The 20,596-nt window shown below is 39.0% G+C and overlaps 1 protein-coding gene across 1 annotated transcript in view; it reads right to left on the reverse strand.

The window, feature by feature from the left end:
- Window positions 1-20,596, reverse strand: part of ESR1 (estrogen receptor 1) — a 124,848-nt gene that overhangs the window by 29,102 nt on the left and 75,150 nt on the right. The window contains 1 exon segment of the mRNA XM_075087910.1: window positions 7,774-7,912. Coding sequence (XP_074944011.1) covers window positions 7,774-7,912 — 139 coding nt within the window.

Consider the following 20,596-nt stretch of genomic DNA (forward strand, 5'->3'; position numbering starts at 1 on the left):
CTTTTTTCAATCATGATAAGAAGCTAACATTGGAACATAAACTGAGAACAGCCATACGGGCTCATATCAAAGGTATATTTATCCCTGGGCTAAGTGTATAGGCTTTTGGATCTGTTGATTTCAAGTGATTACCTCTAGCGCTATACTGGAAGAGATAATAACTTGTGGATTATCGTACTTCTTCTTACCATGCTTATGACCTGATACAGTTCCTATCATGCCTATTTTGTTTCCCTTCCTTCATTGAGCATCACAGGCAGAGAATACAGTCTATTTAGTTATTCTTTGTACCAAAGCTCCTCTCTCTCTTTGACTGCCTATGCAACCCCTCTGGATACCTTTCCTGTTTTTTTCAATATTCCTCCTAAGATAAGGAAAATCAGAAAGGCATGTATTTCTAAGCACAGATGCAGTACAGATTTAAACAATGGAACAACAATGATCTCTACTATTTCTTTTTCCTATTGTAATGATTCTTGGGGGGAAAAGCTGTTCTCTATTTACTTTTCAACTGCTGGTGAGCAAAGAACTACTGTTTCCAAAGAACTGACTACTGTCAACTGCAACATGGAAAGTTCAACTCAGAATGCAGTTAATGAACATTAGGGTTGTTCTTCTCCTGTATGTATCAGTTCACATTTGTCTACATAAAATTTGGATCTTGTTTAATACCTTTTGGAAATCAAACAGGATCCCACTCATCCACTTGCTTGTTAATGTCTTCAAAGAACTCCGATATATTTATGATGCATGTCTTTCCCTCACAAAATGAATGGTGACTCTTTACTATTATGTCATGTTTAGTTGCACCTCAGCCAATTGTCTTCTTTAGACAGTATTCCATCAGGTTCCTTACAACAATCACTGGGCAGAAGTTCCACCCACCTTTTTAAAATGCAGCACTGTGTTTCCCATTTTGCTGATACTGAGGATGTTTCAGGTGAGAAGTCATCCACTTCAGTCAGCAGTTTAGCTATTTCTACCATGAGTTTCTTTATAATTATGTTTCAAACCCTTAAGTAACCTCTGATCAGCATGATATTTGGATGCAACAAATCCTTTAAAAATACAATAAAATATTACTTTCTTACTCCTGAAGAAACATTACATTTTCTTCAAAATTATAAACAACCTATTTTCAGGCCTGGCAAATTTCAGCCCTAGTCTAATGACATATTTAAGGTCTAGTTTCTTGGGAACCCTCCAGACAGGGAACATCTGGTTTGTGCCATTAGAAACATAAGCCTTTACTTCTGGATTTGCCTTATACAATAGACTAATTTTCAAACACAGAATATAAAAGATTTGCATTTATCCTGGGCTTTCTTTGACTGTATCAGATACTGTACATTAACTGCAAGTACTGTCAGTGTGCCATTGTGATTCCTGTTTGGGCCTGTTTTTCTAACCTATAATTATTGTCATTTGAGCTTTTTAAATAGCATCAGTTCTGCACTGTAAAAATGTACCAGTTATATGTAACTGGAAGTCTGCTAAAAGTCCTGATTTGAACCAACGTTCAAGCATTTAGATAGTGCAGTAACAGAATAAGAAAGGGATGCATTACCCCACAGAATACCTTAACTAATTACAAGGCAGAGTGGCAACAGAAAGGGATAATGTGGTGATATTGATCCATACAGAAGGCAGTAGTCTACACATAATGGCAGCTTAATTGTTGCATTTTTTTTTATAGGCAAAGCAAATTTTTAAGAAGGAACTTAAAATGAATAACAAATGATGCTGCTTTACAGATAGTTTTAAGGAGTCTTCCAAGTGTGAATTGTTACATAGGAAAATTATAGAGGTATTTATTTGAAAATGTAACAAGTAGACTCTCACAGAATGAGAAATAGAGTCTCTAAAAGATCTTCACAGACAAGACAAGCTTGTGTTTAATATGACCCAAGTAGGAGGAGTGAGCTAGGAGAAGAAAAATCAGATTTGTTCAAAAACAAACAAACAAAATAGGAATGTTATTTTTATGGCATTTCAGACAGATATGAACAAGACAAGCCTGTATTTATCTAGCCAAAAGGTAAGAAAGTTGCATAATAAAACTTGACTGAGATTTATGTACAGATGTATACAAATGACTACCTGTCTCCAAGATTCTAGACAGAAAGAATCTGTTAGAGACAGGAGAAGCCTGAATGTGAAAAATGAAAGGGATGTCACAGAGGATGGCTGCCACAGAATGATGAGAGAGAGGGAGATGCATGAGCAACATGTGGTAAAGCTACATATTAACAATATGGAATTTGCTCTAAGTTGAGAAAGACACAGGTTAGAGACAGGTCTAGGTTTTACCATCTGTAGTTGGTGGCTCTGGATTACAGACAGTAGCTTAATTAGTATTTGCAAATGCTGTTAACCCCATAGATCAGGTAACAGGAAAAGTGTGATGGGGATTTGCCTGTACAACAACACACACAGCATGGGGAATAAACAGGAGGAACCAGAGGTCTGTGTGTGGTCGCAGGGCCATGATCTCATTGCAGTCACAGAGACATGGTGGGATAGCTCGCATGACTGGAATGTGGTCATGGATGGCTACAGTCTTTTCAGGAAAGACAGACCAGCAAGGCGAGGTGGGGGAGTGGCTCTTTATGTGAGGGAGCAGCTGGAATGTATCAAGCTCTGCCTTGGAGTGGAAGGAGAACAAGTTGAGAGCTTGTGGGTGAAAAATAAAGGACATCCAAATATGGGTGACATTGTTGTGGGCATTTCCTACAGGTCACCAGATCAAGAAGAGGAAGTTGATGAAGCCTTCTACAGACAGCTGGAAGTAAACTCACAATTGCAGGCCCTGGTCCTCATGGGGGACATCAACCACCCTGATATTTGCTGGAAAAGCAACACGGCAAGCCATGCACAATCCAGAAGGTTCCTGCAGTGCATCGAGAACAACTTTTTGATGCAAGTGGTGGAGCAGCCAATGTGGTGAGATGTGCTGCTTGACCTTATCTTAACAAACAAGGAAGAGCCAGTTGAGGATGTGAGAGTTGGGGTACCCTTGGCTGCAGTGACCATGAGATGGTTGAGTTCAGGATACTGTGTGGTAGAAGCGGGGCAACTAGTCGGATTACAACCTTGAACTTCAAGAGGGCCAACTTTGTCCTCTTCAAAGACCTGTTAGGAGGAATCCCATGTGCTAGGGATCTGGAAGGCAGCGGGGCCCAAGAGAGCTGGACAGTATTCAAAGGGCACTTCCTCCAAGCTCAAGATCGGTGCATCCCTAGGAAGATGAAGTCAGGCAGAGGAGCCAGGAGATCCACATGGGTAAGCAAAGAGCTCCTAGAGAAACTCAGATGGAAGAGGGAGGTTCACAGTATGTGGAAAAAGGGACTGGCCACTTGGGAGGAATATTTTCAGGTTATGCAGAGATACAATGAGGAAGGCCAATGCCCACTTGGAATTAAATATGGCAAGCCATGTCAAAGATAACAAGAAGGGCTTCTTTAAATACATCAGCAGTAAAAGGAAGACTGGGGATACAGTAGGCCCACTGCTGAACAAGGAAGGGGTCCTGGTGGTGCAGGATGCAGAGAAGGTGGAGTTACTGAATGCCTTCTTTGCCTCGGACTTTACTGCTAAGGCTGGCCCTCAGGCATCTCAGCTCCCAGAGGAGAGAGAAAAAATCTGGACAAAGGAAGACTTACTATCAGTTGAGAAGAATAGGGTCAGAGATCACTTACACAAACTGGATCCTCACAAATCCATGGGCCCCGATGGGATGCACCTGCAAGTGCTGAGGGACCTGGCGGATGTTCTTGCTGAGCTACTCTCTATCATCTTTGAAAGGTCTTGGAGGACAGGAGAGGTGCCTGAGGACTGGAGAACAGCAAATGTCACTCCAGTCTTCAAAAGGGGCAAGAAGGAGGACCTGGGGAACTATACGCCAGTCAGCCTCACCTCCATCCCTGGAAAGGTGATGGAGCAGTTCATCCTGGAGATCATCTCCAGGCATGTAGAGGACAAGAAGGTGATCAGAAACAGTCAACGTGGATTCACCAAGGGAAGATCATGCTTGACCAACCTGATAGCCTTCTACGATGGTGTGACTGGCTGGGTCGATGAAGGGAGGGCAGTGGATATTGTCTATCCTGACTTCAGTAAGGCATTCGACACTGTCTCCCATAGCATCCTCTCAGGCAAGCTAAGGAACTGTGGGTTGGATGAGTGGACAGTGAGGTGGGCAGAGAACTGGCTCAACAACAGAACTCAGAGGGTCGTGATCAGCGGGACAGAGTCTGGATGGAGGCCTGTAACTAGTGGTGTTCTCCAGGGGTCTGTGCTCTGTCCAGTCCTGTTTAATATATTCATCAATGACCTGGATGAAGGGATAGAGTGTACCCTCAGCAAGTTTGCTGATGATACCAAGCTGGGAGGAGTGGCTGATAGTCTGGAAGGCTGTGCTGCCATTCAATGAGATCTGGACAGGCTGGGGAGCTGGGCCGAGGGGAACCTCATGAAATTCAAGAAAGTGCAAGGTCCTGCACCTGGGGAGGGACAACCCCATGCACCGGTACAGGTTGGGAGCTGAACTACTGGAAAGCAGCTCTGCTGAGAAGGACCTGGGAGTGCTGGTGGACAGCAAGCTGACCATGAACCAGCACTGTGCCCTTGTGGCCAAGGCGGCCAATGGTATCCTGAGGTGCATTAAAAGGAGTGTGGCCAGCAGGTGGAGTGAGGTTATCCTCCCCCTCTACTCTGCCCTAGTGAGGCCACATCTGGAGTACTGTGGCCAGTTCTAGGCCCCCAGTTTAAGAAGGACAGGGAACTGCTTGAGCAAGTGCAGCGGAGAGCTATGAAGGTGATCAGGGGACTGGAGCATCTCCCTTATGAGGAAAGGCTGAAAGCCTTGGTTTTGTTCAGCCTGGAGAAGAGAAGACTGAGGGGGGATTTCATCAATACCTATAAATATCTAAAGGGTGGGTGTCAGGAAAATGGGATTAGGCTCTTTTCAATAGTGCCCAATGACAAGACAATGGGCTATGGGCACAAAATGAAACACAGAAAGTTCCACCTCAATATGAGAAAAAACTTCTTTCCTGTGAGGGTGCCAGAGCAGTGGCACAGGCTGCCCAGGGAGGTCATGGAGTCTCCTTCTCTGGAAATATTCAAAACCCGCCTTGACACAGTCCTGTGCCCCCTGCTCTAGGTGTCCCTGCTCAAGTCGGGGGGGAGTGGACAAGATGATCTCCAGAGGTCCCTTCCAATCCCTACCATTCTGCAATTCCATGATTCTGTGATGATTCTGTGATTCAGGACAGCATGCTGTGGATGAAAACATTGCAAAAGAGTATCGTGTAAAGAACATGCTGAAGAGTAAGGAGAGAAGAACAGATGAAAGGAACTTGTACTACAGCATCCATCTTTTCCATTATTTTACTCATTCAGTCAGATTATTTCGTTATTTAGATCACGAACAAATGCATCAAACGAGTTTTGCACCCTTGTGATATTTGCCCAGATACTTGATGTAGTGGAAGGACTCCATTGAGTTAAACAGGCTTTGAATCAGTCTCTGGCCTGCCCTCTCAAGTCTGACAAACAATACACTTTTGTCCTATAACATCCTCAAAAGGCAACTTGCCTAAATCAAATTAGCACATCAAAATATCATTAGCACTAATTAACTAGTAAATCAACATTTAGCATGTCAGTGCTCCCCAGAGTCAAGTAATTTATTATTTTAGTTTTAGCAAACATCCCTACCAAGTAAAGTGAATGCAAGTATATGATGCCTTAGAAGCATGTTTCTTACTATTTGAAAATGAGTTGTAATAGATCTACATTTTTAGAAACAGTCTTGTTTGAAAGTCAAACAAAGAGCCTGTTTTGATTATGCATTTCATTGATTTTTGAGCCCTAAAGTAATATGTGGTCCCAGTTGCATTCAATTGTTTTTTTTAAATCCAGAAGAGTTGGTTTAAACTGTGTGAATCAACTGCTCAGACTCCATTTTATTCAAAGCATGGGGATTTTTATTCGAGGTAGACAAAAGTTTCAAGTGTTTCCCTAGCTGTTTTTCTTAGCTAAAAGGAGGAAAAAATGGTACTCTGACTCTGCTTTTCATTTTTAAATTTTTTTCTCACAACCTGTATTATAGAATGTGGAACAGATGGCTTGGTCTTTGGAAGCTATGTTGCAATTCAAAGTAATTTTCAGTAGTATGCTACACTTACTTTCCTACAGTAGTAAATTTTGTTTCTTATGTGCACTAAGAAATTATTTTAAAACTGTTATGTTTTCTTGAGGAGACTATACTTACATTTAGGCAAGCAGATTTTTTCCGTACACAAAATGAGAATGGATTTTATATATATCTAGTTCCATAGCTCACAGATTATGTGCTTTCACAAGTGGAATAGGGTTTTTCCTAAGAAACTAAACATTTCTCTATACTTATGAAATATTATATTTTATATTGTTAGTCATTATCATTTATATTTTACTAAAACATGAAAAGTAAACCAATAGAGGAGGGGGAAAATCAAAGGATTAACACTACACAAATGCAAACATGAAAACTCAGTACAGCAGTTAACAGAGCAAGCTGCTCAAAAGACATCTTTCTGCTAAGAAGTTTTGATTAATTTTTGATTCATTCACCCAGCTAATGGTTGCAGTAGTTGAAGGCAGTGCCCTTGACTTTCTGTTGCCATCACTTTGAAGTAGCTCATTGCCCATGCATCTATGTGATGAGATTGGAAGAATGCCTAGCTCTTAGCTGCCTTACCACATACTCTAGCTCCTCAGCTCAGATCTTCATTCACCTTCAATTTACACCAAGAAGCCAAACTCTGCACTGAAGTGAGCAGTGTGTACACATAAGCGTTCTCCTGTCAACTCTGCTGTGTGGGCAACGGTCTTCAACAAAACAGGACTACCAATAGCTAGGATAACTCTTTAACCAACTGTTTCTAGATTTGCCACAGTCTTTTGCCAAAACCTCTGCCCACTGGTTAGTCTCTTTTAACACTCTTTCTCATGGATGAAATTTTTCATGACTGGGAAAAAAGAGAACTTGAATTTGAATTAGCAAATAAAATATATTTGAAAAAATATATCAGTCTTCCTGCTTTTATTTGTGAAGAATGCCAGCTAAAATCCAGGATATCGTATGGCAGAGATGCATATTTTTCTCTCATTTAGAACCACCTACAACAGATTAGCAAGAATGAGTAAAAAGTATTTAAGGCAGCAAGCATGTATGTATTTTACATATTTGACTCCAGTTTTCAGGAGAGTAAAAAAAACCAACCACAAAAAAAAAAAAAACCACAAAACCAAAAAAAACCCAAAGTATTCTATGCAAATAAGAGACTCTACCAGGATTTTCTTCCAAAATTTTGTCTGGCTGCTTGGATAAACCAATTCTAACCAAGACTAACTAGGAGGATTTTAGGTTAGCAGAACTAATTATCTGAATTAAAGTGATTATGGTTCAGTATTTAATTTTAATTTAATTTAGTTTTGCAACAAACTGTCAAGATTATTTGAGACATTTTCTGCTGCTTTTGAAAGAAAGCACTTCCAGCAGCAGGCAACTTTCACGTTACCTGCCTAATAAATGACCAGCATCACATTCCAGAGCATTTCTATGTTTTTAAGGGTTCCTTTATCAGTCCCACCTACTATAAATCTGTTTAATTTAGGACATACTGTCAAATTGTAGTATCAGTTAGATGACCAAAAGCTAAAAACTAATCTGATTGCAGTAGAAATATATTAACTTAAAGAATTCACAGCAACATGCAGACTGACCTGTCCAGTAATAGGTTAGGTGCAAATAAAAGCTTTCCTGGGTGTTCCATGGAGCGCCAGACTAAGCCAATCATCAGTATCTCTAACCAGGCACATTCCAGTAGATGGACCTGATCATGGAGTGTTAAATCCACAAATCCTGAAAGAATAAATAGGAGACAGTAAAAACACAACATTATTGGAACATTGTTGGAACAACATTATTCAGAGAACCAAGTTAAAAAGTGCATCGGAGCTGAATAACCAAAAAGAAAAAGCAATAAAAGAGTCATCTGTCCTCTACATTTTGGGTTGATTTTTGCCTATATTAGATCCACCATGGCTCCATCCTACAGCACAGTCAGCATTTTCTAGCCCCATGGTTGTGGCCTGACTTCACCCTGTTCCAAGAGCAGGGCAAGAGCCAGGTGAGCATCTCCATCCCCATGTCTGTTGCTAGTAGCCTGGGAAGCTGGGTGCATGTTGCAGAAAGGAGTAGCCGTCTGCTCCAGCGCCATGGTGCCTGGGTCATGATGGAGGGAAACAGAAAAATGTCTCTTACAAGATTAAATGATAGCTTTAATCAGCTAATCCCAGAGCACTTTTCCTGGTGGAATGCTCATGAACAATTCACCATACTGCAGGTGCCATAGCTGTGTGGAAGAGGGCCCAATACAGCATTTCAAATAAACTAGGAAACAAATGCTGACCACTGCACAATCAGAATCCACTGATAAACGGCTTTCTTATATTTCTATTGGACTACAGCTCTTGGAGGAAGAAGGTGACCTCTCTTACCCTGTATTTAAAAAATGCTAGAAACAATGAATGCAAAATGAAACAATGAATGAAAAGGTTGCTTATAGCAATTCTAAAATATGAATATGAAAGAATAATGACGAAGGTAGACATGAAAGCATAATGAGAGTGGTTACTCCTGTGTTCATTTCATGAAAGAGACTGCATTATTATCTATTTGAGATCCTCACTTTTCATTAACATTACTTTCAATCCAAAGACATAAGCAAAGGGAAAATTGCATAATACAATATATTAGATCCTAGTCTAAATTATTCTTTAAAATTAGCATGAACTTGCTAAAATGAAATGTGTAGAAGTTCCCTTAAAGCAAATCTTATTTAACTTTTACTCAGTGTTATAAATTAAACACTTTTTTTTTTTTTTTGCAAGTATGTTTGATTCATATTAGTCTTCAGTATATAAGTTACAGGGTAAACTACCTTACCAGCCCAGTAAATGGCAGTGATTTTGCTTCTGTGTTGTGTCCTCACTAGAGGTATATACTAAGTCAGTTTTGAGGAATATACCTGATATACTCTTGAGTACTATCTTGGGGGTGGGCGGAAAGGCACATCTTTTTAAAGTTAAATGTTGTGCTAAGAAATATATTTTTCAAATAACAAAGAGGAAGGAAAAGAACAAAATATAGTTCACAATAACTTAGGAAATACTGTTGTGTTCTTCAAAATAGTTGTTGATACAATAATTTTTAATGAAAACGTCTGAGAGAGCTAATCAACCTATTAATAAAGAATCATTTTAAAAAAAGGAAATTATTTTGACATGTCTGAAATAAAACTCATCTATCAAACATTAGGAGTGAATTTAGAGAGTTGCAATACCTGGTATTTTTATGAAAGTAGTAGCTATTGGGGGGGGGGGGGAAGTTGTATTTTTCTGTATTTTTCTGTCATTACCAAATGTAAAAATGACTTTCAGACTTCAGAGAGTGATGGAACGACATTTGCCTGAGTCACTAATCAGTCTGAAACAATAGAGCTGAAACTTAAAACAAGAACATTCTTAACTACAAAGCATTGGTTACAGCATTCAAGAACAAAATTAGCAGAAAGAAACTGCTGTCTATATATGGAGATCAGATTATAAACACCATGTTTCCTATTAAGTATTGCCTTAGTATGACAACACATAATAATATAGTGGGTTTTTCTATGCTTGAAAAGTACCACAGCAACACAGGGACACGAGTCCCCATGTGGTGTCTGAAGTTTGCAATCAGTGCATTACAAGTGGTTATATTGTCATCATTTCATGCGGCTGCACACCGTGCTGCAGCAGATTGCTTTGACTGTTGCAGAAAACCCAAGCTTGTTACAACTCTGGCAATTCAATTTCCCATAAAACCCTATTCATTCTATGATATTCTGGAAGCCAAAATGCTTTCCTTTGTTCTCCACACTGTCTTGGTCTTTATTTTTACGAGGTCTATTCTAAAACCCCTTTTAAGCCCTATCTTTTTATCAGCTCTAATTTTCCCCATCCCCACATATGAAATTTCAGATTGCACTGAGGCTAAATGATCTGCACAAAACTAGAGAAAGTAAAAAAGAATGCTAATAAATTACCTCACTGGTATTGTAGAGGAGGGATATTTTGTCAGCCTGCTCTGAGAATAGAAATATACTGCCCAACAACACTAACATCTTTTGAAGTACCTGAACGTGAATACTTTGCATTAGAAATTCGTAAAAGGATTGGCCAACAATATTATTGCTCTCTGGAATAGTAAATCTGATTTCAGTGAAGGTAAGGAAGGTTCAAAAAACTAGGATGAAAAACAAAACTGATTGTGAGTCCATAGTTTAAAACATTAAATGATCTGTCAGCCTGACATCTACTTGGGGTTCTATAACAAAACAGCTAACACAAACCTTGATTAATGTAGGTTTAAAAGTTTGTGATATAATAACACACATCAACTGTAATTAATATAAAAACCTTATCAAATTAACTTGATGGCTTTTTGGTAACATTATAAGTTTAGTTAATAAAAATAATATATTTGATGAAACAGACTTACGAGACATTTGTTTTCATAAAAACATGCAACAGATTAACAGAATTAATATATTATGCATGACACATCTCAGTATGTAATGGCAAAAGGGTAATGAACTGAACTGAAATGTTTCTAGAGGAATGCCATATAGTTACTTTTTTACCTTAGACAGTTTTTTTAATGGTGACATAGAAAAAATACAAATCATGATTTAGATGTCTTGATGGCATGTGGGAAATTATGCAAAAAGCAGGTTGATAATATAAGGAATCTAAATCACTCACTAGATTCATCATAAAAAATATAAAGACATAATTTTGAAAACAAGAACATTAGGCATATATACAAGATGGAAACATTAGCAGCTATGAAGAGGACTTGGAAATAATGGAGAAAAATCACCCCAGTTTGAGCTTCCAATGGGAAGCTACATCTAAGAAAGACAATGAACTTTATAAAAAGTCAGGGAAGCTCTGGGAGAGTAAGGAAGTTAAATTACCTCTGTGTTACCTGAGTCTGGTAAACATTCTTCAAGCGGGATGTGAAGTTGGACAGAATGATAGAGAAACATCAAAATGAATAAAGCATTGAAAAACATGCCCTCTAGTGAGGAATAAGAGGAATTTAGTTACTTTTTGTGAAGCTAAATAGGCTAAAGTGCTTAAAGGACTGCAATAGGTAAATATCTAAAGAAAAAGAAAACAGCATTACAAAAGGTAATGGCATAACATACAGAAGCCCTTGCTGGAAGCTATACCTGCTCCAAGCCAAACTACGAATGAGGGGTCATTGTTATCAACAAGAGTAGCTATTATCTAAGCAACTGTACTAAGGTTCCATGAATATGCTGTCATTAGAAATGGTAATCAAGATTTAACTGTTATTTTTAAGACATACTCTTGCTTGAGCAAGCTAATTCAGAGTAATGTTACAGAAGGTTAAATTAAGTGATGAACAAAACCTTAGTCACTTCAGCACTCAGAGCATGCTGCACCTTAATGTCACTAAAATTATGTGTAGATGTGCACTGCATTCTCAAATATCAGCCTTCTTTCAATGCTGGCAAGTTTTGAAAGAAAAAATTATTTTTGAATTCTAAATTTTTGGTTATTGTTCTTTAAGGAAAAAGAAAAACTTTCACGTCACTGTTGATAAATTAATTAGTTGCAGCTTATGCATATAACCTGTATCTGACTATGTACACCAGACCGACCAATTCCATGACCTTATGAGACATGTCAAAATCTTTGTGTGGCCAAAACCCACAAGAGCTAGACTGCTACTGCTTGCAGAAGAAAGACACTTACAGAATAAAGGCTATGTCTGGACCATTCCTTTTTCATATACAGATAAATTAATAGTATTTTTTAATGATTGCCAACACAGAACACAACAATTTTTCTATGAACTCTTGTATAAATAGGGAAATCTGAACTTCTGAAAAGCCAGAAAGGTCTTCTGAGCACTCAGATAAGAGTAGGTGGCAATTAAATTTATGTTACATGTAGAAGACAAAACAGTAATGTTCAAACTAAACTAGCTATCATTACTAATATAAAGCATCAGTATGTGCCGCAGCAGTGACAATATGATACAAATCTCTCTCTTTCAGACAATAAGACACCCTGAAGGAGCAGTGGGTCCATGGAAGAAAAGCTATAGAAAAGCCCTACTTCGGCAAGGGTGACTCCCCAGAGGTGACATTAGACGGGAATCCAAAAATGTATGACCCTACCATCCTAAAATAGGAGGGCAGCAACCTCCTCAACAGGTATGAGCGTATCTCTTTGTAAACTGGGAATTTGGGTAATTGCCCAAAGGGAAGGGTTGATATGAAGGAACACATGGACTTCTGGAAGCAGTATTACATAAAACATCCCTGACAACAGCAGAGAAGGGGTCTATGCATAAGAATTTTTGGCTGAGGTAAAGAACAACATAAAGCTCAGGTGGTTTTCATTTATTGCTACTGTAACATACATTGTGAACCCTGCAGTCCTCTGAATTAACCACTACCAACATATATCTATATGTGTCAAATTTTACGAATCAAATATTTTGAAACTAATAAATTAATCACTTGCCTTAGTGACTTTTGACCTCATAAGTAGCTTTCTAGTTTATCAGAAACAATTTCTTTAGCAATTAACATTCTCTGAGACCCAATATCCAGTGTTATTGCTAATCTAATCCTACAACAGTAAGTCCTCCAGTGGGTACTTACTATCATTTGGGGATCATTTAAGTATCATTTTGCAGCTGCTACTAATGTGCTTATGACACAGGTACAGGGTGTCCAGACTATTCCTCTTCCCACAACAAATGATAAAGCAATCTTCTTTTTTCATCTGATCCAACTCTAATCCTACCTATATGTTTATACCATATGTCTTAATTACCATGATGGGTACCTGTAACATAAATTTCAGCCAGTTTTTGCAAGACAATAAACAACACTGTGTAGTAAAGAATGACTGTCTCCAGGTGCTTTGAAGGAAAGTAAAGCAAAAGCAGTATAAAAATTTTAAAAGCAATAGCAAACGTCCATCTAGCAAAGTATCCCATTTACAACAGCAATTGATACCAGATGCTTATGGCAAAACATACTGCAGGACAAACATACGCTTCTACAGAAAGCTTTCTCAGGCTCCAGTGTTATACAGCTCAGGGACTTCCAGAGCTAAAGATGGTATTTTTGTTCTTAATGTTCCTTACCATTTTTTACTCCAAGTTTGTCCAGATGCTTTTTGAACCCACTTGGGCATTTCATATGCTTCATAATTTTTATTTACTCTGGAAATAGTTATCTCCAGTAAGAAATTTCAAACTCTAAGTTAACATTAGGAAATAATAATCTGCTGTTGTTCTGAAGAAAAAAAAAAAACACACCAAAACCAAAACCAAACCTCTTACATTTGATGCATCCATTTATTGGAAGATACCATCATTCCCTAGGTCATCATCTCACTGCTAATCTTCTCTTTTCCAAACATGTTTATTATATTCAGTCATTTCTCACATGAAAGTTATCCTGTTCACCTTTGAAATCATCTTGTCCTCCTCAGAGCATTTTCCAGTTCAACTATGTTCTTTCAGAGACAGTGAGACTAGGACTGCACAGTTTTTCAGTCTGCCCTTGTCACCTCAGTGAACTTAATATCATCCATAAGTTTTATCACCACTATTCGTGCCTTTTTTTCCAGCTAACTTATGAATATGCTGAACAACATAGGCCTAACTATTGAACTCCGAAGGTTATCTTGTTCCTAAATGTCCTGTCTGCTTGTCTGGAAAGCCTTTAACTTTTTAGCAGCAGGAATTTTTATAATATCTCCTATAGCAAAAAAATATAGAATGTTATACTATACAAAAATGTTGTGGGAGATCAGAACATTCCTACATCGTGTCTTGAATTTGCACAGATGAACAATTATATTTTTCTGTCTTATTGCAGTTTTTTTGAAAACTGGCAACCACAGAAAAGGCTGTTATTTACAACTCAATACAGTATCTCAGCTATGCACCAGTCATGTAATAAACCACATTTGGTACAAAACACTAAGTAGGTTGGCAAAGACAGGGGGAAAGTGGTGGTGAGTGCTGCAACCTAATAGCTAGCAATCATTCAATAAAGCAACCAAATTAAGAGAGGCTTATATAGACAAAAATATCTAAGTAAATGAAACAGACAAACAGAAAAATAATTCCTATAGCAAGGTCTGTTCTCAAGAAATGGCCAGGAAGGAGAAAAACGGCATCTGTGTCTCCTAACCTAAAGCACGTTGGAGGACCAATATCTCAGTCACCACTGTTTGATCAAGATGCGAGATCTGTTCTTGCTGCAGAGCCACGACCTTGGTGCCCAACCTCTCCACTTCAAGCAGAAAGGTGAGACCGTATCTACACATTTATCTAGCACATAAGATGACATCTTGGTCTGAACTCGTATGGATCACTCAGCCTCTTCAACCCTTAAGGCTGAGCCCTGAAACCTCTTAGTTAAGAGGTGGCTAAAAGCTAAAACTTGCACCTTGACTATAGCCTTGTCTGTATGCAACAGCAAGGTGAAAGAGAGTCCAAGGACAAGTGAATTGGAGAATAACAGACACTGTTTTTCATGAGTCTCAGTATTCACACAGCTATTTCTATAATGCTACTTACTCCTACTTCTTTCCACAGATCTTCAGACCAAAATTATAAGAAACTTTCATTAAGTTCTCCCTCCTGAGGGCACTTAAAGCATGACATGGACATATTGGCTTAACAGTTTACACAACTCCAGTGTTTTAAGTCAAGACTTAAAGACTAAAGATCCAAAATTTCTTAAATTCAACATTTTCAATCCACATGTTTTGCTAAAAAATAGTCTCATTTTTTTCAATTGTTTTTAAAGGAATATTACTTTTGATTCTGTAAGTAGGGTCAGAAGAAAATTAACTACAGTTTGCTGAGTTCCAGGGAGTAAAGTCTGAAAGACAAACACAGCATAAGTGGCACAATTATAAAACCCTCTAAATACTTTGTCTGCTTTTTCAGAATTCTTTATTTTCACTGCCTGTATAGTTATAATATAGGAGAATACCAATCCAAACTTATACATTGTCTTCTCTAAGCCTAAGCAGTCTGTCAGAAACGAAATGAGATGTGATCAGAGAGAACAGCATCTGCTCTTAATTACTGTTAATTGCTTTTAAAAATTTTACTTCACATTTGCCATTTTCAGCTCTAATAGTTCTAAACCTCTTGCTGAAAAATAACAATTACAATTTACAGGCATAAACTTAATATGAGTTAGGGATGATTGGGGTTTTGGGTAAAACCCAAAAAGTCAGAAGGATAATGAGACCCTGTTTTCACAGTCTGTATTTGTACTGAAAGTCAAGATCAAGCAAGCTTTTGCCCTTCACCACAGGAGGCTTCAATCTTCCCTGAGCTTGCCTTAGAGACCTGCCTTATGGTTTGGTGGGTGTACTGCCCCACCTGATGCTGTCTCCGGAGCAGGATGCTGCAGGGACATCACATCTGTCACTTTTATTTCAGAACCCATTTCTAGGAGCTGGTCTGTTCTGCTTGCCCGTCAAAGCTGCACCATGACAATTCCAAAATGCATTTCACAGGTAAATTAAAACTGTTTCAACTCTTTTCCAGGAATGTGTAAAGTTATCACAACCTCACTCAATGCTTTCTACTTGGACAAAAATTGCCTACTTTTTCAGGCCTGTCCAGTCCATATCTTTTCAGAATGAGGAGACTAAAAAATTCCTGAAGCCGTTTCTGGTCCAAATAGGCAATGCCTCATTCAGGACAGGAATCTTTCCTTCCCTCTTCAGGTACACATGAGGCTTACATCAGATCTAATAAATGCTGTCCTGTTTCAAATTTCCTATGCCAAAGCAAGCTTGTAAAGAAGTTAGCCAAGTAGAAGTTGATCTACTCAAAGTCAATACTTTGCAGCAAGCACAATCTGGATTTAGCGCTGCAGAAACACTTCAGGGGTAGTGACAGATAATTGTCTGTGGTCAGCCATACATTCTCTTCTCCTGACAAACCCTTGACACATTTTTACGAAATACTGCTGTCTTGCCCGAGAGAACCATCAGAAGACCACAACACAGCACCAGCTTGGCCGGCACTGCTCCTGGGGAGATGGACCATGTGCTGGCCCAGCAGGGCTGTGGGAACACCCCGCCCAGGAGCCAGCCCCTAGCCTTAGAGTGCTCCTGTGAGTTTTGGGGACAGTGAGTTCTCATTGAACAGCAGCCCAAGCAAATTATTCTGCAGGATTTGATTGCCTGGCAAAATCTGTCCTATGCTGGTGGATGGTCAGGCCATGTGTCCAAAGCCTGAGGTTTCTTCCTCACTGTGCTCTCCCTGGCACAGACACAGCTTGGAGAGAAGACAAGCTGGGTTGCATTGTAGCTCCAGCCCGTGGCTGACACACAGCACAGACATACCCAGTGAAGCTAAGTGCTTTTATGTCCTGACTTTCCTTGCATGTGTCACTGTGTCTGCCTTGACTAAAATACAGTTTTTATTTTGCAACTGTTTCACTTTGTTAACCAAAGATTATTCCAGAAAATGCATTAGCACTGCCAGTTAACACAAATACATTGAGGCCTTCCATCAGGGAACATAATAAAAGTAATCGGCACTCACATAGCACTTTACATTTTCAAAGGGCGGTAAAGCCATTAAGTATTATTAAATGTATTTTATAGATAGAACACAGAGAGGTTAAGTGCCTCATCCAGGAGGAGGCAGGATTAGGACGGAGGTGTGGCAGGCTCTCAGCACACTCTCTAGTCCTTTCAGCCACAAAAATCTTTGGGGTAAAGAAGCCTCCTTGAACTCAAGTGCAAGCTCTGTTTCTTGCAAATCAGTAAAAAGGAGGGGAAAAAAAAGAAAAAAATAAAGAACAGAAGCAACTGAACTTTTCTGAGAGAGAAAAAGTAAAGAAAGCCTTACCAAGTTAGATTTGGGGGGGAAATTGTTTAGAATGTGAGCAGAAAAGCTGGGTGCAGGGAGCTAAACAAGCATTAATTCTTAATGGGTTTTAAAACACTCACTAATCCAGACAAGGTAACTGCCTATATAAAAAAAATCCTATGCCTAAGCTTTAGTCCCCCACTAAACAAGCAGTTTTGAAAGTTATTAAGATAACAAAAATCTTACTAGTAATTATAACAACAGCAACAACTACTGTATAAGATTATTGCTAGTGAAGGTTGCCTGTCATTTTGCCAGTGACAGTTTATCATACTGTTTTTATAAAGCAAGGAGGGAAACAAGACATATGTACATTTTCTCTACAAAAAAAACAACTGATCAACAAAAAGTGATGTTCATTATTACATGACTAATTCCTTCAGCACTGTATAGCAGTTATTTAAAGCACTTTAATTATCATTCATCCTTGGACTGTAATCCAGACATTGGAGACTCAGGCTTCGCTTTGACAACAGTAAGATGCTGCTTTATGGTCCACTGAGAGCTGTGCTATTTCTCAGGCAGTTCAGGCTTGCAAATAAAATGCTTAGGACATTGTCTGCATACTAAGAATGTGACAACAGCAGCTGTTCCCAGTGATTTTAAGTGTAGGAACAGACCATCAGCTGCATATGAAGGCTTTTCTTTTGAAGGGTGTCCTCTGAATCTTTCCCTGCACAGGTGAAGAAAGATACCACGCAAAATTTATTAGCTCCTGACTAAAATACACAGTATGAAGTAATACATCTTTTCCTTATTGTCTCTGCAACGCTTAATTACATTATGCTAAATTTATACGAGTACTCAGGCCAGTTGCAAGTAGGTTTGAGGGGGTTTTTTGAATTTGAATCTTTTGCAAGAGGTCACTGTATGCAAAATATTTTCCATCAGAAGCAGAACCAGCTAAAACCATTTGTGGGGCTGGTTATGCATTCTTGCCTGAGTGTTACAAACTCAAAAGACATGCTAATAAATACAAGCTGTCCTCACTACCTCAGTCCTCCCCCTCCCTGCACCACCATTGCTGCTACTCTCCTCATCTGTTCTGCTGGTTTAAGTGTTCAGCCAACCGATGAAATAACCCAGCAAGAAGGAGGAGCATGGAAGGTAAGCAACAGGCAGGTCTGGAGCAGCAACACTCTCAGATAGTTTATGCTTTGTGTAAACCTGCCCCAAGACTTGAGGTCATGTCCAGCATGACTTGGATTTTTTTGTATGTTCAGCTGCATCCAAGAGAGCATGAGGTTTCCAGCATTTGCTTGACCTCCTTACTAAAGTACCAGGCTGCACTCCAATCACAAACCAAATCAGAAGTAACTAAGTGATGGTTTTGTGGCTGTCAAGAAAAGTCACTTGAGGCAAAAGGTCTCTTTAAGCAATATCTTTAAGCAATATCTTTAAGCAATCACAGTTTTTAAGTAAACATATAAAAACTGGAGGGAGAAAAAGGACACAGACTGAAATAGACTCTTTCACAGCTTTTTAAATGACCCCAGCACGCCCCTGTGAGGTCTCAAATGGTGGCTTCAATACACAGTTGTCAGGGGAGAATTTCAAAACCAAAGATCAACCTGTGAGACTTGCAATTGTTTTCCTCTTTTACAGGGTGTACCTACATCTTTTACTACATCCATTCACTAATTGCACAAGCACTTAAGCTGGCAAAGGCACTTCAGATTAGGCAGTACTTTAACAGTATCAGCGAGAGCAGCAAGGCGGGTGGTGTTTTCCACAGGGCTCTGCAGACCCCAGGACACAGACCTGGCTAGAAGAAGAGGGCTCTGAAAAACCTCAGGGAGGACAGGGCAATGCAGATACATCGCATGGTCTAATGGCCATATGGCAGGGTAGGGGTGGCAAGTGAACAGAACCCGGTCAAAGTGAGCCTGGACACCTACTCTTCCACAGGCAGCTCACTTCTACTTCTCTGCACCTCATTTTTTCCACAAATGTTAGGGTGTAAAAATATCTTTGTTCCATTTTTTATTCTTTTTGTTCCATTAATTATAAGAGCTATATGGAAGGCCTGAAGGTTGTCATAACACAATCAAGAACATTTTGGAAAAGAGATAAAATTACCTTTGCAAGGTAACACAAACAATTATCAGCTTCAGCCACTCTTCTAAACTGACATTTTTTATTTATTGAAGGAATTAGAAGCTGAAATTAATTATTATTAACCCCATTCTTTCCGAATATCCCTAAAATCCTGGCTTTATACATTTAAATATTTCCAATAATTTTGTTTAAGTCCTTCAGAATTAAAGTTTGACCGTTTCGATTTATATCTCCACCCATGTCTGGAAGCTTGAAAAATGTCTGTTTTGAGTTTAACATCTTTTTTGACTACAATGACTTCTTCATTCATAAAATCCAGTGAACTAAGCCTTCTGCTCCACAGGCTATTCCATCCCAGATCTACTGTACTCACCACTGAACCAATTCATTGCAGCAGCATCTGGAACTAGCAGAAAAGCAGATTATTTTGCAGCCCAAGGAAAAGAAGGAAAAACTGTCAAGTCTGTAGTGAACATGAAGATTAAAACTGCTTCAAGACTACAAATAGAAATCGCTCAGAACATAATGTGCTGTACCCAAGAAATGAAGCATAACCTCAGAGTTCATGGTCTGGTCATTCTTTATAGTCATTAGGAAATAAAACTAGCTTGACTAAGGCACCTGCATCCATTTTACTTCTTCAGATTGTTCACTTTTGGAGAAGTCTTATTTTTGTCTATTGTACTTGTATGTGAGTAGCAGAAATTATGTATGTATATGTATTGTTTCATGTTTGTTACTTTGGCTGGTTCCTACATCAAAACAGAAACACAAGGCTCAAATTTTATTTTCCCTCCTATTCTTTTCACCCCTACATAACCGGTTTTGAACAGAACCCAATCTCTGAAAAATTATCTAAGAAATAGTAATGACACATCAAAGAGAAGAAAGACAGCAAAATTAATTGCAGCAATTTCCTTTCACCACTACAACAAGAGCATTTTAGCAACTGTGTGGGAGTGGCATCATATAACAGAGCAAAGGAATACATTACAGGGGAAGCAAGACACTGGAATGCATCTGGCCATTTATGTTTATTTCTTGTCCAGGGAAACCTAGTAAGTTAGCAAGCAGCATGTTTCCAGAAAACACATCATTCATTTAAGCCCCTTTTCTTGCAGACTCTCCTTCAGTGGATAACAAATCCAAGGCACTTTTCAGCATCTGCAAAGCCTCAGGCAACCTCAGAAAGTTGTTGCATATTGCACGGACTGGGCTCAGGTGTATGTACAAAACACGGGTGTTGCACTTGGAGAACTACCACCTTATGCTCAAGCTCCTATACTGCCTGCTAAGACATATGCTGAAGCTAGAGTTGGTTGGAAGCACGCTGACAGAGCATTTTACATTGGAAAGTAACAGGTAGATGAGTTTAAAACACTCTGGAGAACATGTCAGATTTCACAAAATGAAAATAAACAAACTAAAACAGGCTGGTTTACATCAAGGAACACACAGTGTCCCTCTCAGCTACCTCAT

Source organism: Phalacrocorax aristotelis, chromosome 3, assembly GCF_949628215.1.
Source record: "Phalacrocorax aristotelis chromosome 3, bGulAri2.1, whole genome shotgun sequence".
In the NCBI taxonomy this organism is placed as follows: domain Eukaryota; kingdom Metazoa; phylum Chordata; class Aves; order Suliformes; family Phalacrocoracidae; genus Phalacrocorax; species Phalacrocorax aristotelis.